Raw genomic sequence first — 25420 nt, 5'->3', positions numbered from 1 at the left:
AAGACCCCGGGGTTCGATTCCTTGGTACCACATACATAGAAAAAAAGCCAGAAGTGGTGCTAAGGCTCAAGTGGTAGAGCTCTAGTCTCGAAAAAGTCCAAGGCTAGTGCTCAGGCCCTGAGCTCAAGCCCAGGACTGGCAAAAAAAAAAAAAAGGCTTAATTAAGCAGCACATTATTTGTTAGAAAAGCACTCTAGAGCTACCACATTCAGACTAATTTGGAGACAATATAGATGATTATGTCTTGTGGCAAAGGAAAGATGAATGTTGATGTGTTCATTGTAAAAATGTATTATGAATATAGATCATACAAGAAGACTTATTCTGGCTTAGCTACCGATTTATTATTATGTATATTTGTTTTTTGTATTGTGTTATTATATATTATATTATCACTCTAAGATTAGAATGGGAAATAACAAAAGAAGGAGGTGATATGAAAGAATGAAGTGGGGAAAATGAAAACCAAAAGGATAAGAAAATGTATTCAGTCAATTTAGCTACAGGTTTGTTTTTTGGGGCAGTTTAGTGGAGTTGAGTTTTGCAGACTTTCCTGCCCAGATTGGCTTTGAACCTTGATCATCAGATCTCAGCCTCCTGAGTAGCTAGGATGACAGGCAGCTCCTAGCTCCCAGCTCCTTCTAACCTTAATTGTACTAATAATTTTGAGAAAAGGTCTTGGTTTCTGCTAAGGTGTAGACTATGGCCATGATCTGCCTAATTTGACTTCCAACTGTAAGTAGAATAACAATTACATACCTCTGTGTTCAGGGGAAGGAGTCTCTTAAAAGTTTCTGCCTAGGCTGCCTTAAAATTCTCAGCTTTCCAAATATCTAAAATGATAAGCATGAGCCACCAGTGCCCTGGTAGAAATTCAAAAGTTGGTGGTTAGTATAACTGTTTTTATATATGTATGGGTTGTTGCCTAGTCTACAAAAAAAAGGCAAGGCCAACTTTGATCATCTTTGAAAACTATAGGTGTATAATGAAAACTCACTTATAGAGGAGAAAGAATATGATTCTATAATTTATCTTTTGTATTTGTTTTCCTTATTCTCCTTCCCCATCTGTTTTGTCTGTCTCATAATTTGTGAGAGATCTCCTCAAATTTCTACTTCTGTTATTATTTTTGAATCTTTACAGAACATTGTTTTTCTGAAGTATTCTGTGTCTATTTCATGGATTAAAAATCTTTTATTATCTGAGAATATTATTGGTAAATGTTCTGGCTTGTCTTCTAATTTTACCATTATTTCTCCCAAGTTGTTTTTTTATTGTTTGGTCTCTGTCTTTCATGCTTGAGTGTTTTCTTTGACATTAATTTCTCATTTAGAACCGTATAAAGAACAGTTTTTTATAATTAGAATTTTTGTTTGCTGTTTACTGTAGTTTTGTGATTATCAGAGTATAAAGAGAAGTTAGTGAGAATACTACTGAGAAGCAACTATAGTAAGTTGAAAGAACTCAGAAGTCTGAATTTTACCATTAAATTATATTATTTTTTTGGCCTTTGGCAGTCCCAAGACTTGAACTCAGCGTGTGGGCACTATCTGAGCCTCTCTGCTCAAGGCTAGTACTCTACTACTTGAACTGTAGAGCCTTCCGCCTTTTTCTGAGTAATTTATTGGAGATAAAGTTTCTTAGACTTTCCTTCCTGAGCTGGCTTCCAACCATAATCTCAGATCTCAGTTTCCTGAGATCTGAGCTAGGACTAACTTTTTTTTTTTTTTTTGGTCAGTCATGGGACTTGAACTCTGGGCCTGGGTGTTGTCCATGTTCTATAGCTCAAGTCTGCTGCCCTACCCCAGGAGCCACAGCACCACTTCCAGTTTTTTAGTGGTTAATTGGAGTCTCTCGGTCTTTAGTGCCCAGGCTGGCTTTGAACCCCAGTCCTCAAATCTCAGCCTCCTGAGTAGCTAGGATTACAGGACTAATTTTTTTTTTTAACATTTGATTAAATTTAAGCCTTAAGTTTAATATCTTTATTCTTTAAAATGTCTGTTTTAGGGTGTCTGCCAACTTCCCAGTAAAAATGATGAAAAAGAATATCCACACAGAAGAATTGATATCAGGTATTACTTGAACTTTGTTGCTGGCCTGTTTAGCTGTCCTCATTTGAACCAATTTCTCCCTTCCTCTGAGTATTTTGAAGTTTATCTAAATGTTTGTGTGTCTATGTATCTATCTGTCCATCTACCATCTAGATCGATCAGTCTATCTGTCTGTCTGTCTGTCTATCTATCTATCTATCTAGATGGTGATAAACACATAGTGCCTAATGAAGTTCTGTACCACTGAGCTACAGACCCAACCCCCAAAACACTTCAAATCATTTTAATTTCTCACCCATCTTTTATAGCCTTTCCTCCTTGATTTTCTTTCTTCTTTATCTCTTCAACTCTCCTTCTCCTCTTCCTTTTCTCCTTCCTCTCCCCCCTCTTTTACTGACAATTTGGGGGCTTTGAAACATGCTGTAGCCAAATCTTTTTTTAATCTGAAGGCTCATATGTACCTACCAATTATAATATGTAGCCCGAGATATGTAAAGACTACATGTGGACTACTTTCAGCTCACCATGATTCCTCCCACAGCCCCAAAGTAGTTTCCTTCATGGGAACAGCTAATCTAACAGTAATACCACTTTTCACTTTTGTATATCTCTTTCAGAACAAAACTTAAAGATCTAAAAACTTCAAAGTTGGGTGATTTAATGATCAACCTAGTGATAATCTCCTCTCTATGATATTAGACCCCAATTATATGTTTTAGGTATTTTGTTCCTTGCTGTTTATTGAAGTCCTATGTTTATTAAATTTCAAATATATGATAAAAATTATCTGTGGTTTCTTTTTTTAGATTGATACCCAAAGATCAGTATTACTGTGGTGTTCTCTACTTCACTGGCAGTGACATTTTCAATAAGAATATGAGAGCTCATGCCCTAGAAAAGGGTTTCACAATTAATGAATATACCATTCGTCCTTTGGGAGTTACTGGTGAGTCTTTGTGTTTGTGACTACCCTTGTCATATGGAAGAGATTCCCCCCCCCCCCCCCCCCCAGTCATAGGACTTGGACTTGGGGCCTATGAGCTCTTTTGCTCAAAGCTGGCACTCTACCACTTTGAGCCACAACACCACTTCTGTTTTTCTGGTGGTTAATTGGAGATAGAGACTTTACAGACTTTCCTGCCCTGCCCTGCTTTGAACCGTGGTCCTCAGATCTCAGCTTCCTAAGTAACTAGGATTATAGGCGTGAGCCACAAATGTCTAGCTGGAGAGAAGATTTTTCTCAAAGGTATTTTAGGTGACCAAATTTAGTTTAGTTTTTTTTTTTTTTTTTTTTGCCAGTCCTGGGCTTGACCTCAAGGCCTGAGCACTGTCCTTGGACTTTCTCAAGGCCTGAGCTATATACCACTTGAGCCTCAGCACCACTCCCGGCTTTTTTCTATGTATATGGTACCCTGGAATTGAACCTGGGTCTTCGTGCATGCTAGGCAAGCACTCTAGCACTAGGCCAAACTCCTGGCCCTCAAATTTAGTTTTTGTAAAGAGGTTTTTATTGACTATGTAAGTTAATTGTAGCCCCTCAAGCAAGGAAAGGCATTCTCATTTCATGGGTGTTATTCAAAGCAAATTATTTCTACCTCTACTAGAATGGTTAAATCCTTCTTCCTATGAGGAATCGAACTTGGGTCTTCGTGCCTGCTAGGCAAGCACTCTACCACTAGGCCAAACTCCCGGCCCCTCAATATTACCTTTTTTTAATGAGCCTATACTGGGGCTTGACCCCAGGGCCTAGGTGCCTTCCCTTTGCTTTTTTGCTCAAAGTTGGTACTCTACACTTGCTCAACAACTTGAGCTACAGCTCCACTTCCAACTTTTTTGGTGATTAATTAAGAGATAAGGAATCTCACAGAGTTTCTTTCCTTCCTGGGCTGGCTTTGAACTGAGATCCTTAGATCTCATCCTCTTGAGTAGCTAAGACTACAGACATGAACCACTCTCTCCTGGCATTATGTAACTTCTTTTTTTTATGACAAAAACATCATTGTCTTAAATATCAAATTGTTTTATGAACCATTTTTTTTCAGAAAGTTCCAATTAAAAGAAGAAAAATAAAGTTTTTGGATTATTTAGGTCTGATTTACATTTCAATATGTGACAAAAAAAATTCAAACTCAAAAACTAGTTTGCTCAGCTGCAGACAAGTCCTGTGTTCAGCCCCTAAACCAATGGCACCATGCAACCAACTCTAGGATTTCTGAGTTTGGTTTGCTTAAATTCTCAGAGTTTTCCCAACTCTCAAAATTTCCAAAGCATTGGGAAATAACTAAGCCACTGGTCAAGTTGATTCTGCCAGTAAGCATAGCTCCTCTCATAAGTTGTAGTGGTTTCAAAGCATAGCAATTTCCAAGCATAGCCTAGTGGTAGATACTCACCTCATATGCAAGAAGCCCTGAGTTTGATTCCTTGGTACCACATACACGGAAAAAGCTGCAAGCGGTGCTGTGGCTCAAGTGGCAGAGTTGTAGCCTTGAGCAAAAAGTTTCCAAGGACAGTGCCCAGGCCCTGAGTTCAAACCCCAGAACTGGCAAGAAAAAAAAAAGCCAGAAAATCTTACAATATCGTAACAATTGCAAGAGTAAGGGAAAGAAGAGAGGAGTGGCTATTTACAAGTTGCCAAATATGACTAGAAAACCAATAAAAAAAAATAAGGAATGCTTCATGAATTTGCATGTCATCTTTGTGCAGGGGCCATGCTAATCTTCTGTGTATCATTCGAATTTTAGCATATGTGCTGCCAAAACGAGCATGTAGTATGTAACTTCTGAAACTCAGGTATATTATATTTAGTGCCACTTAAAACTGACAGGTTGGAGTATAACTCCATGGTAGAGTCAGTACTTGGCATGCCAAGACCAAGAAAGCAAAACAAAGGAAGATCAGGGTACTTTAAACTCCATGCTTTAATATTTAAAAGGATAAGGATTTGTCCTTTCTGCTTTATGGATCTTGTTAACATTTGACAGACTATTATATGATTTATTCTTCTCTGCCTAGGAGAATGAATTTTGCCATTGTGTCCTGAAAGAATGGGGCATTCATCTACAGTGACTCAGACAGTGCTTCTCTTATTCCAATGTGCATACAATGAATGTGTTCATATTGCAGTGTGAATGCATGGCCCTTGGGTCTTTGTTCTTTTTTGTTAGCTGGTCGTGGGGCTTGAACTCATGGCCTGGGTGCTATCTCTAAGTTCTGTGCTCTAGGCTAGTGCTCTACCTCTTGAGCTTTAGCACCGCTCCTGGCCTTTTCTGAGTAGTTCATTGGAGATACGAGTCTCACAGACTTTCCTGCCCAGGATGGCTTAAACTACGATCCTCAGATCTCAGCCTCCCGGGTAGCTAGGATTAGAGGCATGAGCTACCTGGCCTCTTTTGTGTTGTGTGTGTGTGTGTGTGTGTGTGTGTGTGTGTGTGTGTGTGGTATTGGGTTTGAACTAAGGGTTTTATACTTGATGGGCAAATATACTACTGCCTGAGTCATGCCTCCAGCCCTGTTTGCTCTGTTTAGTTTTTGAGTGAAGTTTTGCTTTTTTGCCTGAGCCAGCTTGGACCATGATCCTCCTATTTATGTTTCTTGACCTACCTGGAATAACAAGCATATACCACTATGCTAGTTATTCTGTTTAGATGAGTTGTGGACTTTTGCCCAATGTATCCTGGAACTATGAGATCTTAGCATTCTGAAAAATAGGTTTGTATCCACTGACACATGGCTTGGGCCCATATAAAATGTGGATCTAATTCTATGGGCTTGTAGTATTAATCCTGAGGCTTCAACTTAGGACCTAGATGCTGTCCCTTAGCTTTTTGGGCTCTACCACTTGAGCTCTGCTTCCAATCTTTTGCTAGCTAATTGGAGATAAGAGTCTCACATACTGTCCTTTCTAGGCTGGCTTTGAACCATTATCTTCAGATCTCAGCCTTCTGAGTAGCTAAGATTATAGGTGTGAGCTACCAGTACCCAATCTGTTTTTTCTCTCTTTGTTTATTAGAAACAGGCTCTTACTATGTAGCCCAGGCTAGCCTGGAAATTGATGTTCTCTGTTACACTGTCTTGAGAGCTGAGATTACATTGTTTACCCATCATACTCAGCTCAAGATTCCATATTTTTGGAAGGTTTTAGATAATGCCAGTACTGCTAATCCAAGAACCACATTTTGAGCTTCAAAGAAACTAACTAGAACTAACTAGAATCCTCATAGAATATATGATGACTACAATAGAGGTTCAGTAGAGGGGAAAATCATATTAGACTTGGATGACTATAGTCGAGATACTCAGGTTTTGTTTGTAGCGATGGTAAAATATATTAGCATAAATAATAAAAATATATTAACAAATATGATAAAACTCAACAGAAGTCTCCCAGGAGAGAGGCAGTAAATATTTTATTTTAGTGGCTTACTTACTGTTTTCCTTCTTTCCCTTTATTCCTTTTTTGTGGTGCTAGAGGTGGAGCTCAGGGCTTTTATGCACATTGTGTAAGCATTCTTCTACTGAGCAATAGTCTCAGCCATGTAATGATTTTCTTTTTCATCTGAAAGTAGGTTCCTTACAGCTTCAGGCCTGAACCCTGGGTAACTAGTTTCCAAAAATGGTTATTAAAATACATTTTTTTGGGGGCCAGGAGTTTGGTACAGTGCTTGCCTAGCATGTAGGAAGACCCGGGTTTGACTCCTCGGTACCACATACATAGAAAAAAGCCGAAAGTGGTGTTGTGGTTCAAGTGGTAGAGCTCTGGCCTTGAGAAAGCCAAAGGCAGTGCTCAGGTCCTGAGTTCAAGCTCCAGGGCTTGCAAAAAAACCCAATGCATTTCTTTTTTCTCTCTACTTGTAGGAGTTGCTGGAGAACCCTTGCCAGTAGACAGTGAAAAAGATATCTTTGACTACATCCAATGGAAATACCGGGAACCCAAGGATCGAAGTGAATGAGGCCTGTTCTTCCTCCCAGGCACAGCTCAGTAGGAGTCTTAATTTATTTCTTAACCTTTTCTTTGTAAGGGTCTTTGGTGTTTTTAAATAATTGTTTGGTCCCTATACCAGCTTGTACTATAGTCAATAAAACTTATTGTGTTGCTGTTGGGTGAAGTTCTTATTAGTGAATGTGTTCATTTTGAATTTCATTGTGTTTATGATCATAGTTTACTATAGGAGTAATAGAAAGAAAAACTGATCAGTTGACTGATTCCACTACTTATACACTTATTTACTGTGTCTAATTTGGCCAGTTAAGGTACTTTCAGAGGCTCACTTCTAGAAGATGATTTAGTACTTTTTAGGAACTAGGACCTTCATAAATTTTATTTTTTTCTTTGAGTCATAATCTATTTTGTAATATATATTCAAAATTTACATAGAAGATGAGGTATATTGTTTATTCCTTCAGTAGAATCTGTAGCTATTTGTTGTAGTCTATTAGAAAGAATTTCTCTATGCAAACTTACTCTTTTTTTTTTTTGTCGGTCATGAGGCTTGAAGTCTGGGCTTGGGCACTATCCCTGAGATCTTCAGCTCAAGGCTAGTGCTCTACCACTTCCTACTTCCACATCACTACTTCCTCTTTTCTGGTGGTTAAATGGAGATAAGGGTCTCAAGGACTTGAAAGTGCCCAGGGTTGGTTTTGAACTGTGATCCTCAGATCTCAGCCTCCTGAGTAGCTAGAATTACAGGTTTGAGCTGCTAGTGTCTGGCTCATTCTTGTTTAGAAGGTATGGCCTTCTATACTCCAGACAAATTTAATGCTTGCCTTTCATTAAGGTAACTTTTACATATAAAAGATCAAAATACAGAAGTAAAAACACGTTGAAAGTCCTACCTTTCAAACAGAAAAATTACGTAAGTAGGAAAACAAAGTTATCCAATGTTAAGTAGAGTTATCAAAAACAAAATCTGTGAAAACATGTTTTACTGAAATGTGAGTTCCCTTTCAATAAGTGATAGAAGATAACTAAAGAATAGACATTCATTTTTTTTTTTTTCTTTTTGCCAGTCCTGAGGCTTGAACTCAGGGGCCTGAGCACTGTCCTTGGACACTTTTTGCTCAAGGCTAGCACTCTGCCACTTGAGCCAGAGTACCACTTCCAGCTTTTTCTGAGTGTGTGCTACTAGGGATTTGAACCCAGGGCTTCCTGCATGGTAGGCGAGCACTCTACCACTAGGCTATGCTCCCGGCCCCTTTTTCCTTCTTTTTTTTTTTTTCCTGGTCTTGGGCCTTGAACTCAGGGGGCCTGTTGTACTATCTCACAGCCTCTTTGTGCTCAAGGTTACCTCTTTATCACTTGAGCTACAACTCCACTTCCATAAACTAACAATAGGTTTCTAGGAACTTGGGAGTTAGGAACCATTTTTTATTTTATTTTAGTATTTTTGGTGGTACTGTGGGGTTTGAACTTGGCTTTATACCTACCAGGAAGGTACTTTACCATTTGAGCCATTCTGACAGCCTTTGGTCTTGATTATTTTTTGAGTTAGGCTCTTGTTCTATGCTTGGACTCCCCTGGACTTTGGATCGATTATATTTTGAGTTAGGCTCTTGTTCTATGCTTGGACTCCCCTGGACTTTGGATCGATTATATTTTGAGTTAGGCTCTTGTTCTATGCTTGGACTCCCCTGGACTTTGGATCTAGTTTACTTTTAACTTTTTTTTTTTTGCCAGTCCTGGGCTTGGGCTCAGGGCCTGAGCACTGTCCTTGGACTTTCTCAAGGCTAGTACTCTACCACTTGAGCCTCAATACCACTTCCGGCTTTTTGCTATGTATGTGGTACTGAGGAATCAAACCCGGGTCTTCGTGCATGCTAGGCAAGCACTCTACCACTAGGCCAAACTCCCGGCCTACTTTAACTTTTGATGTTCCATCACTTTTTTCTTTCCTGAAGATAGTGTCATATACCAGCCCGTAACCAGAAATGAAAGATTCAACCATTAACCAGTTTTACTATATGTCTACAAAAACACACCTTAAGTATATAGTTTCTGTTTTTTCAAGAGGTTTATTAAAACTTATTGAATTGTTAAATCAGAATTATTTTTGTTATAGTATCACTTTTTTTTAGAATAATAGATAAAAAGCCTTAATGACTTTTAAGTCACTATATCACAGTATCTCATAATTCTCTACTTTCAGCCTTGTTATGTTGCTAATAGATTTGGTGCTAAGAGATATTTGTATACTAGTCTAGTTGTATGCACTTGTAATTCCAGCCCTCTGGAAGCTGAGGTAGGAGGATGAGTTTCAGGCCAGCCTGGGCTATACAGTGAGACCATGTCTCCAAAAACAAAACAAAACAAAACATATAGAAGTACTTTAAAATTATTATCTGAGACCCTGTTTGAATACAGGATTATAGCTTTGCGTATTTTTGGCACACTCTCAATCTTGCATGTTGTCGATTGCCAGCCACCTGACTTCCACATTGTAGCCCAGGACCACAGTCACAGCGCTGGAAGATCTCAGGAGCTTGCACACTGTCTTTATGCCCTTTCCTTGAGCAGACCTGTCCCTCTAATAATACTGGTTTACAAATTTTAGTCCAGAAGTGACGAGCACAGCAAAGTCCAGGGCCACAGTCAGAGGTTCTAAGACAGCTGTCACCTTCTTGTCCTGTAACATGATTAATACAAGATTAATATTGACTTTTGTGGTAAATGGAGTGATTCATGTGGGGGTGGGGTGTTGCTGCTGAAGGGATGAGGTCAGGAATCTAGTACTAAAATCCATGAAGCCAAAACAAACAGCTTCAGGGCCCATCAGTAAAATGGAAATTTTGTTCTCCTTCACAAGTAGAAATTCTACCTTCCTTTGAAGTCAAATATTCATCAAGGAAAGAGGATTTCTATTATTTAGAAAAGAAGTATCACAACAAAATTATTAAGTGAGATTCATAGTAACACCAAGAGACCATTAGAAAAGACAGGAATGGCCTCTTTGCCTTCAAGCAGTCTGGCTATTAGATCAAAGACTAGAACTTGATGCTACAGTTTTGTTTTGCTTTAAGGCAGTTGTACTTGGTATTTTTCACACAGTTGGAAAGTTAATGCATCTACTTTATCTCTTGTGTGTCCTGAGGCTCTAGGCAGGGAAGCTATCACTTGTTAAATTACAGTATGAACTAGAAAAGTGTGTGTATATGAAATTAAACTTGATGAGGAAAGGTTGTTAACTAGTCCATTACTGTGACTCTTCCCCTGCCTTGTGGCCTACTGGCTGTCTTGTGCTACCTTGTACAGTGTGCAAGGTTCTTAGAAAGGAATTACAGACAGGACATGCTCCCTATGAAGTGAGCTCCAGCCTGTCCGTGTGAGAGTGGGAGGGGAAATGTTTTTTTTCTGAAAGAAAATGCTTAGAATGCTACTCTTACCGTTACTGCCTTGTGATTTTTTGGTATCTGGCTTCCTCTTGGGTTTGTTTTCCTCAGTTGGGTGCTTGTTATTTCCTTTTGTTTCCAGGCCATCTTGATCAGCATTCTTCCTTTCCAATATTGGGGCTACATCTTCCATCGCAGTACAAACATCTGAGGGACAGCCAGAGAGAACTAGAGTTATAATTTCAAGTTATTGAAGTTAGTAACTTTTTTTTCATTTTATTTTTTATTATCAAGGTAATGTATAGAGGGGTTAGTTACATTCGCCAGATAGTAGGTGCATTATTCCTCACACATTGATACCCCTTCTCATGTTTTTGTCGCCATTTCCCTTCCCCACCCCCTCTCAATCATCTTGTTTTTCCCCCTCTGCCCTTTCCTATTTCAAATAATCAAATACATTTATATACAGTATACCAGATAAAAAAGTCAGATACAGTAACAATATGAGATTAACGAAAGGGCAAAAAAAGAAGAGAAATAACATAGTACATTAAGAACAACAATCACTCAAGATAAAGCTCTTGTTTCCATATCCTCCTGTATGACCTTATGTATCTAGGTTTTGCACTATGTAATCCTCTGCTAGGAGAGTCCTAGATGTATACTAATTATTACAAATGAGGGAAACCATTGAGCCTATGTTCCTTTGGGTCTGGCTTATGAAGTTAGTAACTTTAAAATTTTGTACCTACACATGCTCATATATGGCAAAGAAGATAGGTAAGCAATAGAATCCAAATGAAAAATGAAGGATTTGTACTAATCCAACTTGAATCTTTAAAATCATTAATCTCCAAGTCACTGGCAAGAAATGTTGAAAGGTAGTAGGTTTATTATTACTGGTTTTCTTTTTTGCAAGTAGTAATTTACTTTGTTTCACTGAAAATGGACAGCTCTATGAGTATATGTCAAGCTAACTCAGGGACAGAAAGCATGAGAAGGACTATCTGGGAGCAATACTCTAGGAGACACAGATGCTGCTGTAGTCTGTGACTTCTGTTGCTGTTCATGGTGTTGGGACTGCTCACCATTCACACAGAGTGTTCCTGGGCAACACATGGCACTGCGCTGGCACCTTCTCCGCACCCCCCGGCATGTGGTGCAGAATGGCTTCTCATCCTGGGACAGTAGGCAGAATTTCCTGACACTGCAGTCCTTGTCTGACACACACTGTGAACCCTGTGAAGGGAAACTTGTCACATGGCTGGGAGATCCAGTAAGAGCTAAGATAACATTATTCAAAGCTCAAATGGAGCAGTCTCATCTCAGCAGCAATTTGAAAGCTGTGACATTTTAGGCAGCATCTTAACTGTCCAGTGTAGTTGATTTTCTCCCATAAAGGGAAGCTTAAACTACCTGTGAAGGGACCTCAGCTCTGTAGAGGTGTGAGAAATTCTTTTCTCTTTTGCAATGCTGGGCCTGGAACCTAGGGCCTCACACATGCTAGGCAAGTGTTCCACCACTGAGCCACATCCCTTGTCTTAACTTGAATTTAATTTTCTTATGCTTTTGGTGAATAAAGAAGGAAAATAATTTTCTGTGCATGTCTATGGATGACTATGCTATGTATAAGTATAGAATTGGCATTGATAGGCCGGGAGTTTGGCCTAGTGGTAGAGTGCTTGCCTCTCATGCGCGAAGACCCAGGTTCGATTCCTCGGTACCACATACATAGCAAAAAGCCGGAAGTGGTGCTGAGGTTCAAGTGGTAGAGTGCTAGCCTTGAGAAAGTCCAAGGACAGTGCTCAAGCCCTGAGTCCAAGCCCAGGACTGGCAAAAAAAAAAAAAAAAAAAGAAAAAAGAAAAGAAAAAAAAAAGATTTGGCATTGATAGTTTTGCCATTTAATTTTTAATGTAGTGAATATCATCCAACATTTCATCCATTACCACATGGTCCTTCCCCAGATGAATTGTTCTTTGATATGTATAAAGTATAATACTTAGATATACATATGCACACATACATATAATTATGCATGTATGATATACATATGTACGTATGTATTTGTGTGTATATATACATATATATCCTTAAAACAAATCTGTAAAGTGAGATAGTAACAGCACAATGCATTATGTCCTTCTGTTTAAATTCTAACTCTCCTGTCTCTACAGGCTGTGTAACCTTTGTTTAAATTCCTCAGCATTTGAGTCTCCTCCGTAATTAAAAAGCATAATATGGGGCTGGGAGTTTGGCATAGTGGTAGAGTGCTTGCCTCACATGCAGGAAGGTCTAGTTTCGATTCCTCAGTACCACATACATGGAAAAGGATGGAAGTGGTGCTGTGGCTCAAGTGGTAGGGTTGTAGCCTTGAGAAAACCCAAGGCCCTGAGCTCAAGCTCAGGATTGCTCCCCCCCTCCCCCCAAAAAAGGCATGATATCTATCTTAAATTACGGATAAGTATTATAAAAGGCTTGGCACATGGTAACATTTTATACATCTTAGTTTACTCCTTGATTTGTAGGCAAATCAAAAGCCAAATGACCTGAAAAACCACTTCCCTGTTTCAATATGTGACTGTTGAGGCAACTGGATTATACCTAGGTCCCTCCCCAGTCCCACTCCTGTCAACTTTCTGTGAGATAAACTGCTTCATGCATTAATTTGAATGACTTACTAAAGTCTGAATTCTACCCTCACTGCATACCACATTCATCTAACCATAAGCCACAGCATCCTTGCCCTGACTGCACCTACCTTCCGAGCTCCTTGCACATCAGCAGGGCTCTTGATGTTGTTGTAGTCCAGAACCAGAGCTCCCAGGGGCAAGTAGAAGCAACTGAGCCCCAGCAAGGCCACCAGCACCATCCTTTGTCACCCAGAGCTCCTTGGTGTTCCCAGTACTCCGCAGGGTGCCCTAAACTTACAGCCTAGCCTTTCCAAGCTGGAACTTGGCAAGTCACCTGGAAAGGCTTTTTCTGAAGGAGAAGGAGCAGGTCTGACAACAGGTTCCTTCTGAAACTATTTATAGCCAGATGTGCCCCCAGCTCTTTACTCCCCCCCCCCTTTGTTTCCTTCCTCTTTACCTCACACAGGCTTCAACAAATCCCTTCAAATCTTTGATCAATAGTTCAAAACAAGCATTCAATAGGAGACAAGAGGCAGGGACACAGCAGCTTCTCCTCCAGGGCAGAATTTCTCTTAATTATCCCATATCAAAGTTAGTTCAAAGGGCTCACAGGCAAGCAGGATGTCTATATCAAAGGCAACTCTGATAATCACCTGCATTTCAGACCTTTAGTAAGTCTTTGGGGGATTATCTAAGATCTGTTTTCATAGCTAATTGTGTTCAAAGAAAGAAAGAAAAAGAATTGTATTGGCCAACAAGTAGAAGATGCCAAAAACTAATGAGTTATCAAATCTAAAAAGCTTTCAACTGCTTCCGATAGTTAGGGCAAATAAAAAAAGGAAAAATGCCTTCCAATTACCTCTGGCATCAAGATGTAAAAGTCCCAATAGCTTAAGACATGCATATAGTAGCACCCATGCTGATTAAATGGCAATTGGGAAATTATTCTCCTTACAATGTTTGACTTCAGGATTATTCAATTAGGAAAATAACAGGTTTCATAAAAAATCTCATATTTATAGAGCATTTTAATTAATTTTTAAACTGATACTTAAAGGCAAAAGACTGCATATTAGATGTCATAAAAATCTCTGATAATGGGGATAATCATGGAAAGTGCATTTTAATATAGATTTATACAGTCTTAATAATATAACTTGCATTATTTTCATTTGCCAAAAGAACAGGGTTTTAGATTCTACCTGATTTCAGATGAAATTTTATGCATTTTCCTAACTTCTAAATTTCTGAAAACTTCTACCCTATCTCTTGTGTCCTTCCTTTCCCTCCTTTTTCTTTCATTCCCATTTGTCCTTTCCTTTTCCCTCCTCTCCTTTCCTCTCAGATTATAGCTGAATATCTGAAGATCTAGAGTCCAAAAAGATGTGGATGGGTGAAGGATTCTCTGTATTATGATAAGCACTAAAATAAAGCTATTCATCTAGGACTGGAAGGTTTATAAAGGAATAAATATGCCCTCTTATGAGGGTATAATTTAGACCTTCTAGAAAAATCAGGGAGTATGTTTATGGAATAAGTAATGTTTTGAGCTGGCTTTTGTGGGATTAGTAGAAGTTTTCTAGGTTGAGACCCATGACTTGGTGTCACCCCAGGCGCTGAGGTTGAGTAAGGACAGGCAGGTGCACAGAAGTTCTTGTGAGAGAAAGCTGTATTTTACTGTCTGTCTATGCAGGAGAAAGTACTGGAGATAAGAGTCTGACAATGGTGTATCTTGATATACCTTCTGGAAAGATGACCCTGGTGAGTGTGGAGCTAGGATTATGGAGGGATGAGGATATGTGGGGAGATCCAGGATTTACCTGTAATTGTGCCATGACAATGAAGAGGTTGAGCCTCAGGCAGTGACAGTGGCAATGAGAACCAAGCAAAGGACAGCATTCTGAAGTTGAATATAAAACATTTGGATGGGTGTGAGGAAGGAGCTAGAGGGAGATGCTAAAGCTTAACCTGATAGGTCTCATTTGGCCTACAGGGTAGATGATAACATTTCTAGAGACCAGGATTCAGGCTGGAAAGCAGTCAGACACAGGATAGCAGTTTTCATTGAGAATCTCAAGCATTTGCTAGATGTCTAACACCAAAGTGAGAGATTATCCTCTGTCTTCCATGAATAGGGTTTTTTATTTTGTCTTCCAGAGACACGAGAGAGTAGATACAGAAGCCAGATACCACACCAGCAGTATTGATAGGATGAATCAATACTGGAGAGCAGTCTTCCCTCTTCCCTCTGTGTGTGTGTGTGTGTAAGTGTATGTGTATGTGTATGTGTACGTGTATGTGTACATGTGAACACAGAAAGAATGAGCTGACCCAACTTGGTTACAAACCTATCTTCCTCTCTCCTCCTGTTTTTTCCTACCTGCTACTATCATAGCACTTAATAAATAGTAGCTGAGCTGGGCCCAGGCCCAGGAGGTTCAAGCCTATAATCCTAGCTCAGGAGGCTGAGATCTGAGAATCACAGTTCAAAGCCTGTCCAGGCATGAAAGCTGTGAGACTCTTACCTCCAATTAACCACCAGAAAACCATAAGAGGTGCTGTGGTTCAGAGTGGTAGAGCAATAGTCTTGAGCTGAAGAGCTTACAAACAGTGCCCAGGCCCAGAGTTCAAGCCCCACGACCAACAAGAAAAAAAAGAAAAAAAGAAAGAAAAAGAAAAAGAAAATCTGGGGCCGAGAGTTTGGCCTTGTGGTAGAGTGCATGAAGACCGGAGTTCGGTTCCTCAGTACCACATACATAGAAAAAGCCATAAATGGTGCTGAGGTTCAAGTGGTAGAGCTCTAGCCTTGAGAAAGTCCAAGGACAGTGCTCAGACCCTGAGCTCAAGCACAGGACTGGCTAAAAAAAAAAACAAAAACAAAAACTATATTTACTTGTACCTAGATAAGCTAGATAATCTTCTTAAGAGTAGAACTACAGTTAATTAGGTTGAGGGTCTAATATACAATAACCCCCCCATATATTTTTACATGCTACATGAATGTAGAAATATATTTACAAGATCTTGTGACTTTAGGGAAATTAGTTTACTTTTCTTTGGTTACTGTCCTTGACTTTCTCAAGGCCAGTGTTCCACCACTTGAGCCACAGCTTCACTTCCAACTTTTTCTATGTATGTGATACCAAGGAATTGAACCCAGGGCTTTGTGCATGAATAAGCAAGCACTCTACTAGGCCACACTCCAGCCTGGCCCTTAGTTTACTTTTCTAGACGGCAGTCCCTTCATCTACCCATCTAAGTGAGCTTTCTAGCACTGTGACAAAATACTATAACAGTTCTTAAGGAAAGATTGATTTTGGTTTGTATGCTCAGATGTTAGTTTACAGCCACTTGATTTTATTAATAATACTCTTTAGGCATGAGTAAGTCTCAGAAAAAGCTCTTACCTCATAGTGGCCAAGAAAAGAGTGACAGGAAGGGTTCAGGATCCCACTATCCCCTTGAAGGCAAGTCCTTATGTCCTAACTTTATTCCACTAAACCCCACCTCTTAAAGGTTCCGCCATCTCCCAGTCACACCAAGCCAAAGACCAAGTCTTCAACACATGGGTCCCTGTACTATTTCATAACAGTATTTTGAAGGTTTGATATATGAATACACACACACACACACACACACACATAGGTGGTCCTGGTAGGTAATAAGCACTCATAAAACAGTAAACAAATGTCTCCTTCATTTTCCATACCAGAGCTTTCTATCATCACATAAACTTTAGCACCTTGCAGGGAGATGGCCCCACCCTGAAAGGCCCTCAGTGTTTAACTTTGAAGCCTTGTACATTGAGGCTGTTTCTGACCCAAAAAGCCAGAGCAATTCGGAGGAAAGTGGGCATGTGAAGTAAGTATTCTCTGAAAAATAGTATGTTTTCAAATCTGTCAAGTCTGTTTGCTCATAATTTCCTAATTTCAATGCTTTCTCAGTAATCTGCAGACTAAAGATAGTAGAACAGTGACAATAAGGGAAGGAGAGGAGAGCTTTACAAATGTTTCTGCTTAAATCGGTATTCTTGCCTCTGGCCAGTCCAGGAAAATTATGCAGACAGCTCAGCAAGGTCCTGAGTGAGAGCCCTTGATCAACAAGCAGTACCCTAAACCATGACTGCTGTCTTTTCAAAAGTCATTTGTCTTTTCAAGGCTGAGATGCAGAACAAAGGAAGTCCCCTTCTTCCTTAGAAAGTTGGCTGACATTTGCCATTTTGATCCCCTCTGGCAAAAATTATGGGTGAATCAAAAGTCTCCAACTGATCATCTTAGATTTGTAGTGAACACCTGGACCAAAGGAAGACTACAGTTGAGTGTTATTGAGTAAGCTCAAGGGGAATGAAAATTCCCAAAAGAAATTTCCATAGGTTCCAGTTTCAGCACTGTAGGTCTGACTCCATCCAGGGTGTCTCCGGACCCAGATAAGAATTGCAGACTGTGTTTGAGACCTGACACCTGTATTCTTCCAAATTACAGCTGCTATAGTTCAAGTCAAAGGCAGTGTGTCAGAACTATGATTTATATTCTTAGGCTGAAAATTTTTATTTGTTATGGCTCCTCTGTCAAAACCAGTTTGAGTTCCATAAATTTTTTCTTAAAAGAAAAATCAAAGTAACCAGGAACAAGCAGATCTTTGGCAGAATCTCACAGGAAATGTTCAATAAAATCAGAGATGAGAAGGGGCATGTTGGCGGGAGTAGACAAAGATCGCAGGATATAATCACAGAGTTGTAAGAATTACCAGCCAGTTACCTGGCTGGGGTCAAGAGGTAAGGCAAGTAAGTCATTTGCAAGCTGAGGTGTCTTGTATGGAATGGAGGGTAGGAGCCTGGGTCTAGTCTCCATCACTTCTGAGTGGCACTTCTGAGGAAGTCATGTCACCTCTGAGTCACAATTTTCCTTTCCTTTAGTGGCCTTCATGACTTCTGTAGTCTTGGATGTGTTTCCCTTAGTCCTGCACTGACCAGCTCCAGAGGGCACTGCTCCAACAGCATTCTCTTTGAACAGCATGTCTGTCAACTTGTTTACTATGGTGCTGCTAGGGACTTTCCTCCTCTAGCAGAGACAGCCCAGAGCTTTCTTTCCACTTTCCACATAGACATTTCACTGGGGACCACTGCGGGCTCTCTGGATCTTCCTTTCTCAGGATGAATCTGTTTTTTTTGTTGTTGTTGTTTATAACAAAATTTGATGCTATTATAAAATTTAAGTGCCTCCTATGGGTAATCTTACCATACCCTCATCCCAGGCACCTTGCCCTCTCTTGCTCTTCTGTGTAGTGCCAATGCCAACACTGAGTAGAATGAGTAGAGTGTGTATGGGGGTGGGGGAGGATAGTAACTTGCTATGGAAAACAGAGAAGAATAAAACTATGTCTCAGTATTTCTTAGGAGGCACTGGAAAGAGGACAGTGCATCTGAGTAAATATGTGTCAATGCTGACCTGTGACTGGTGTCCTTGCATTGAAGTCACTGTATGTCCCAACATTCTTCTACAGACTATGTACGTAAAACAACCCATGAATTATAGTTATGGTTTTAGAACAATTCACAGTTAACATTTTTTATTTTTTTAGATCAGCATTTCACTATGTAGCTAAGATTGGCCTGGAATTTTCATTCCTTCTACCACAGTCTTCTGAATACAGGCATGATGTGCTATTAAACCCAGCTGATTTCATGTTGTTGCTGTTATTTTATGGTACCAGAGCTTGAACTCAGGGCTTCATGCTTGCCAGGCAGGTACTGTGCCCCGAGCCACACCTCCAACTTTCCCATATTCTTTATTTTGATTTTTAATGACTTGACTTTCGTTTCTCCCTCTTTCTCCCCTCGCCTCATTTTCCCTTATGTTCTCATGCTTTTAGTCCAAACGTTCTCTTAAATTTGTTCAGGTAAAGGAAATGGCAGCTAATGGTCAACTGTGCACCTGATGCCCTGTGCTGGTTATGTTGGATTGTGGCCTCTCCCCCAACATCTTGTGACTTCATCTGTCTCCACAGATCTAAGTCCAGGACCACTGAGTGAGGAGGTAAAGGGATTGTGGAGAAAGGGTAGAGAATGGTTTCCATAGCAATACTCTCACTTTGGGGAAATGGGACAGAGAGTGGGTGACACTTCATTCCACATTCTCCTGGAACCTGTTTCACGGATGAAACAAGAATCTTCTGGGTCTGCAGCTGTGAAACTGGTTCAGTAAGAGCAGGTTTAGCTATCTTTTGACCTAGACCTCAGGATGAACAATAAAGTGGATATTATGGTTCCCCCCGCCCCTCCAAAAAGCGAGAGTTCAGTCCTATTAGGAAACCCTAAATCTGCCTGGAGTCCTCCGCCTCCCCACCCCTTTTTTTTTCTGTTAGTGGTGGGGCTTGAATTCAGGGCCTGAGCACTGTCCTTGAGCTCTTTTGCTTAATGATAACCTTTTACTAATTTGAGCCACAGCATCCCTTCTTGTGTTCTGGTGGTTTAACTGGAGGTAAGAGTATCATGATGCTCTTGCCTGGGCTGGCTTTGAACTGTAGTCTTCAGATCTCAGCCTCCTGAGTAGCGAGGATTACAGATGTGAGCCACTGGCCCTGGCTGTTCATGCACTCTGGAGTCCACTACTTGGAAGAGAGTGCGCCTTGAAATTTCTGGGTTACTTTCCAGAACACCTGCTTAGTTCTAGTGTTTCTTCCCATTAGACTTACTACAACTTTCCTCTCCCTGACCTGGGTGAGTCTTTATACTTCTTCCGTTTTCCTGGGTATAGTGCTGTATCTGAGTGACTGGGTGTGATCTTGGTTCCTCAGTTCTTGGCTTCTGTCCTGTGTGCGGTCTATCTTTGCAGTACTTCAGCTGAAGAAAGCCATCTGTGACTGGAGCCTCCCTTTGGGTGGGCCCCATTTGATTAGGTGTGTATTTCTAGAGATCTTCATTTTACAAAAGATGACAGTGAGTCTTAAATAAACTACCTAAGCTCCCTCTGCTACTGATTTACAGACTTAGGGTTTGAATGTCAAGTTGTCTTGTTCCCAAATTTTTCTTTCCTATATATAATATCATACAACTCACTAACTGAAGTTCATTTCTAAACTTGCTTACAAAAACAATTTTGTAAGAAACTTATAAGAAACACACTTTCAGGATACACAGTACTGTGGAAAATCATTGTCTTCTACACCCTCCCAAATTACCTCCCAAATTATTTTCCATATTTATAGGCTTATAGTGTTTTAGCATTTAGGGGTTAAGATCTAATAACTTGTAGGTTTTATCAGCCAGGAAATTGATTTCTTCTTAAAAACACCTGTATTTGATGCCCATTGGACATTTGAATTAGACCCTGGCTTTTAAAGGACATCCCCTGCCAGACATACTGCACAATCCAGACTCACTGTATGTTCACAACTTTTGAGGATCTTGGGTGGCTTTGGAGAACAGGATTAAAGGCTGGGTCCTCATCTTCACTGGAATGCTTGGATGTGGAATGATCCAACCCCAAGGTTAGCTTGACTTTTTACCTTGCCTCTTTGCGCCCCCATGTGTCCAAAAGCAAAGTGAGCGCCCAGAAGCACCAAATCCTGGCAATTTCAGAAACATTTCCCAATTCCTGGTGTAATTTCCCATGGACCAGAGTTTCCCTTCTCATGACTTCTGGTACTTCCCCACCTTGTGAAAGTGAGCTTGACTTTCCTAATTATGGAAGATATGTTTCCAAATTTTAGAAATTTTGGAAAATACACAAAACAGAAGAAAAGTAAAATTATAATTTGACCCAGAGGAAAAAGTCATTGCTAGAGTTGTATAAAATTTTTCTGACTTAAAAATAAAATCAAAGTGCATATATATATGTAGCATTTATTTAAATTACAATATAATCTCACCAATCTATAACTAGTCATTGTATATGTCTCCTATCTCCTTTGTGTGTCCTCTGTCCATTCCTTTTCCTTATCATTTTTGAGCCACAGTGCCACTTCTGGTTTTCTGATGTTTTTATTTTTATTTTTGTTGGTCGTGGGATTTGAACTCTGGGCCTGGGCATTGTCCTTGAGCTCTTCAGTTCAAAGCTACCACCTTACCCGTCAAGCCATAGTGCCACTTCTGGTTTTCTGGTGGCTAACTGGAGATAAGAGTCTCAGCAATTTCCTGGGAGGGCTGGCTTTGAACCATGATCCTCAGATCTCAACCTCCCGAGTAACTAGGATTACAGGTGTAAGCCACCTTGCCTGGCTCTGGTGGTTATTGGAAATAAGAGTCTCTTGTACTTTGATGCCTGGGCTGGCTTTGAACTGAGATCCTCAGATCTCAGCCTCCTGAGGAGCTAGGATTATAGGCTTGAGCCACTGGTACCCCGCTGTTTCTGTATTTGTTTTTTACCTTTCCACTGAACCTTTCTTCCAGATCGTCATCTATTATCAGGACACATAGCCAAACCACATGCATGTATTTTTGGCTTATTTAATGATTCTCCTAAACATTGACTATTTAATTACCCTTTTTTTTTTTTTGCCAGTCCTGAGGCTTGAACTCAGGGCCTGGGCATTGTCCTTGGGTTTTCTCAAGGCTAGAGCTCTACTGCTTGAGTCACAGTACCACCTCCAGCTTTTCTATATATTTGGTACCAAGGAATTGAACCCTAGTCTTCATATATGCTAGGCAAGCACTCTACTACTAGGCCAAACTCCTGGTCCCTAATTACTGTCTTTTTTTTTTTTCCTACTTCAAGTCATCTAAGTAACATTATGATCATTTCCTTGAGTTGAGAGTTGAGTTCTTTGACATGGAATCTGATGTTGTGAAATCAGTACTGTCATACTCTTAACCTGTTAGCCTGTTAACTGTTGTCCACCTGAGGAAGCTTTAGTTACCTCTCTGGTACTATTAGGTTCTCTCAAGCTGGGTCCTTGTGCTGTGCTGCTCCATGAAGAAAATGTGCCTTCTTCACTTCAAAGATGCCATCAGCCACTCAGTAAGTAAAGGATCCTCACAACATTGGGGTTCTTGAAAAGAAGAAAATTAGACCATTTTTTAAATTTTTGTTCAGATTTTAGCCTTTTGAATAGCTAGGATTGTAGGCATGAGCCACCAACACCTAGCTCCATTTCCTTTAAAGAAACAAAAGTACCAACATTAGGTTCAGCATTTTACAGGTGTTTCCCACCCCCCCGTCCTGGGGCTTGAACTCAGGGCCTGGATACTGTCGGTAGGCTTTCTCAAGGCATTCTACCACTTAAGCCACGGTGCTACTTCTGGCTTTTTCTGTGTATGTAGTACCGAGAAATGGAACCTAGGGCTTCATGCATGTTAGACAAGCACTCTAACACTAGGCCATGCTCCTGGCCCCTACAGCATTTTTACTTTATTTATTTTTTGTTGGTCAGTCTTGGTGCTTGAACTGGGCTTGGGAGCTGTTCCTGAGCTCTTCAGCTCAAGGCTACCGCCCCACCCTTGAGCCAAGCCCCACTTCCCATTTTTTAGGGGTTAATTGCAGATAAGAGTCTCAGGTCTTTTTGTGCCTGGGCTGGCTTTGAACCTTGATCCTTAGATCTCAGCCTCTGAGTAGCTAGGATTACAGGTGTGAGCCACCTGCTTCCTACAGTATTCTTATACCTTGAGATCACTGTGAGAACAAATCTTTACAGTGGGGTTGCTATTCTCAGCTGTATTTTAAAGTTTATGAGAGCAAAACTAACTGAGTTTTTCTTTTAAAAAGACAATATAGGCAAATCAGCAGTAACCTGCCTATTGGATGATACAATCTCCACAAGCCATACTGGTTGCCACTTTGGGAGTGTTTCTTCAACTCTGACCACAGTACCATGTACATAGTAAAAACTGAGCAAATGCCTGTCAAAGGAAAGAGGCTGAAGTCCCTTTCTTGATCTCAAAGCCTAAACTGTGTTTTATAGGATAACTAGGTTACCAGAATTTGGACAGATAAGTCCTATCTAAACTTCCCAAGAGTTTAGATCTGGCTACAGGTCTGAGTTAGTGAAAAGGACTCTTGCTATGGGAATTACCTTACTTGATAGGGCCAGAGAAATGGAAAATGGCCAGGTAGCTTTCGATAAGAGACTTCCTTTACCATTTCCTTTCATTGCCTTCCTGCATCAGGTGTTAGGGGAGATGGCAGGTCTCTCTGGATGACCTGGGCAGTCCCAGGTCTTTTCTCAAGAAAGACTAGAAACAAAAGAATATTGCTAAATTCTTATTCAAAGCACCCTTAACTGGCCTACCATGCTTGATAAAGGTCAGGTCTGAGCCAAAGCTAAAGTTGTGGCTATAATATTCATATATGCATGACAATCAATATAGGATTTTGCTTTTGTAGCTTTTAATTCCTATAGCATACTAGTTTTCATCTGTTTTAAACTAATGAGTATTTTCCACATGCCAGGTACTCATATGTACTGAGTACATTATCTGATTTATAGCCACTGTAATCATCTGAGATAGATATTATTTGTTTCATAGATGTAGACTAGGTATTGAGAAGGTAAGTTGCTTGCCTAAAGTTTGCAGAGTAGAGACAGCTGATTTTGACTCTAGGTTATTCAACTTTGTGTATGATACTTGACTTACTCAGCAGAGATTTGTGCAAATACTACATCATAAGAATCCCTAGCGGTATTAACCTTATATGTCTTTTTTTCCCCCCAGTCCTGGGGCTTGAACTCAGGGCCCTAGCACTGTCCTTGGGCTTTCTCAAGGTTAGAGCTCTGCCCCTTGAGCCATAGCACCACTTCTGGCTTTTTTTCTATGTATATGATACTGAGGAATTGAACCCAGGTCTTTGTGCATATTAGGCAAGCACTCTACCAGTTGGCCAAACTCCCGGCCTCTAACCTTATATCTTATTTTGAAATGTTTTACACAGGGCAGGGAAATAATACTTGCCCATTAATCAAGCAGCAGCCTGTAGTTTATTCTGATCATCACAAACTTTGTGGATTTATTTTTTCCTATTATTTTATGTTGAAAATTTAAGACTTCCTGGAGGATTTCAAGAACAGAATACAGGGGCCAGGAGCATGGCCTAGTAGAGTGCTTGCCTATGGCATGAAGCCCAGGGTTCAATTACTTGGTACTACATACACAGAAAAAGCCGGAAGTGGTTCAAATGGTAGAGCAGTAGCCTTGAGAAAGCTCAAGAACAGTGCCAGTTATAAGTGAGTTCAAATTATAAGACTAGCAAAAAAAGAAAGAAAAAAAAAAGCATACATACCTCTTCCACCTAGATTTACTAATTGTTAACTTTTTCTTTTTTAGACCATTTGAGAATTTGTGGCAAGACACACTTCTAAATATTTCAGCATGTATTTCCTAAAAACAAGACCATGTCTGCTTAACCAAGATACATCCCCTCAGAAAACTTGGCATTGTTATGTTACCGGAGTAAGTTAGTCTATGTTAAAAATTTCTCCCTCCCTCCTTCCCTTCTCCTTGGCCTGAGGGCACAGTCCTATTCCTCTACCACATGAGCTCCATTTGATTCTTTGGTAGTTAACTGGAAATAAGATAACTTTACTGCTCTGTTTTTTTTTTTTTTTTTTTTTTTTTTCCAGTCCTGGGCTTGAGCTCAGGGCCTGAGCACTGTCTGTGGACTTTCTCAAGGCTAGAGCTCTACCACTTGAGCCTCAGCACCACTTCCAGCTTTTTTTCTATATATGTGGTACCAAGGAATCGAACCCGGGTCTTCATGCATGCTAGGCAAGCACTCTACCACTAGGCCAAACTCCTGGCCCCTCTGGCCTGGTTTTTAACTGTGATTCTCAGATCTTAGCCTCCCCAGTAGCTAGGCTTACAGGCACCATGTGGGATTACAGCCACCTTCACTCAATCTAGCCTCCCCTCTCCCCTCTTAATCTTCAGTGAAGCCACTTTTTTTTTTTTTAAGACTGAGCACACTTGTTTTGTCATCTGAATTAGTCTGATTGCTTCCACTTGAATAGAAACAACTCACACACCTCAGCAGGATCATTACGGTTTGTCCTTGTAGGCATCACGTGGAGTAATATCTTCAGACAGCTATTAATCATTTTGGCTCCAAAATGAGTTTGGACTTCTGTAATTTCTCCTACGTTGATTACCTGGTTTTCTTCTTTCTTCCTTTGATTATAGCCTACTGATACCTTCCTGATCTTGCATGCGTCGTTTTCCCCCGGGGACCTGTTTTCTCATCTTTAGGATTAGGAAAACTAAGGGTCATAGTCTTGAATTTTGGTCAATCTGAAATGACTTGTAAGCTTCACCAGAGAATCAAGTGTGGCGTGACGCGCCAGCCGCAGGGTCCCTCGGCGACGGAGTCACGTCTTCTCTTCGCGCGGCACTCCCCGCCCCCTCCCCCAGCCCCTCCGTGGCAACTGTAGCTAGGTGCCGCGGGGCGATCTCGCGAGAACGAGCCCCTGCGCGGCCGCGGTCCCTAGGC

General features: G+C 40.5%; 2 protein-coding genes and 1 non-coding gene across 6 annotated transcripts in view; 1 reads left to right on the top strand and 2 right to left on the bottom strand.

The window, feature by feature from the left end:
• Polb (DNA polymerase beta) overlaps positions 1-10603 on the top strand; it is a 41276-nt gene extending 30673 nt beyond the window's left edge. For 2 of the 3 annotated variants that reach the window (XM_090353860.1, XM_090353858.1), the window contains 3 exons: positions 2008-2072; positions 2858-2997; positions 6906-7156. In XM_090353860.1, the coding sequence (XP_090209986.1) occupies positions 2008-2072; positions 2858-2997; positions 6906-7000 (300 nt within the window). In that variant the 3' untranslated portion in view covers positions 7001-7156. Of the gene's footprint in view, positions 1-2007; positions 2073-2857; positions 2998-6905; positions 7157-10515 lie in introns of those variants that run through there. The other variant, XM_090353859.1, reaches the window with a different exon arrangement.
• On the bottom strand, positions 4710-4816 carry LOC150049054 (U6 spliceosomal RNA). Its single transcript, XR_016539055.1, has one exon. It is a non-coding gene; the product is annotated as a U6 spliceosomal RNA (small nuclear RNA).
• Dkk4 (dickkopf Wnt signaling pathway inhibitor 4) lies at positions 9123-25321 on the bottom strand. Of its 2 annotated transcripts, XM_090353862.1 has the most exons (4): positions 13133-13383; positions 11462-11612; positions 10428-10580; positions 9123-9670 (listed from the first exon to the last, which is right to left on the bottom strand). In XM_090353862.1, exons 1-4 carry the CDS (start codon positions 13241-13243, stop codon positions 9411-9413), a joined length of 675 nt encoding a protein of 224 aa, XP_090209988.1. In that variant the 5' UTR covers positions 13244-13383; the 3' UTR covers positions 9123-9410. The 2 variants fall into 2 exon arrangements, 1 of the variants encoding a protein (XP_090209988.1); XR_016539008.1 differs by lacking the exons at positions 9123-9670; positions 11462-11612; positions 13133-13383 and adding exons at positions 21861-21992; positions 24960-25321 and having other exon boundaries at positions 10495-10580.
• Positions 25322-25420: the final 99 nt, after the last annotated feature.

This window comes from Megascapheus bottae, chromosome 20 (genome assembly GCF_031878675.1).
Source record: "Megascapheus bottae isolate mThoBot1 chromosome 20, mThoBot2.hap1, whole genome shotgun sequence".
NCBI classification, from domain to species: domain Eukaryota; kingdom Metazoa; phylum Chordata; class Mammalia; order Rodentia; family Geomyidae; genus Megascapheus; species Megascapheus bottae.
The sequence above is the reverse complement of the archived record's forward strand: the minus strand, read 5'-3'. Positions and strand labels throughout refer to the sequence as shown.

Bases quoted from the DNA above. Each gene is read 5' to 3' on its own strand.
- Dkk4 (XM_090353862.1), bottom strand. From the start codon at position 13,243: ATGGTGCTGGTGGCCTTGCTGGGGCTCAGTTGCTTCTACTTGCCCCTG. The intron at 11,613-13,132 runs GTAGGTGCAGTC...TTCCCTTCACAG, and splicing joins ATGTGCAAGGAGCTCGGAAG to GGTTCACAGTGTGTGTCAGA. The intron at 9,671-10,427 runs GTAAGAGTAGCA...ATCATGTTACAG, and splicing joins AAAATCACAAGGCAGTAACG to GACAAGAAGGTGACAGCTGT.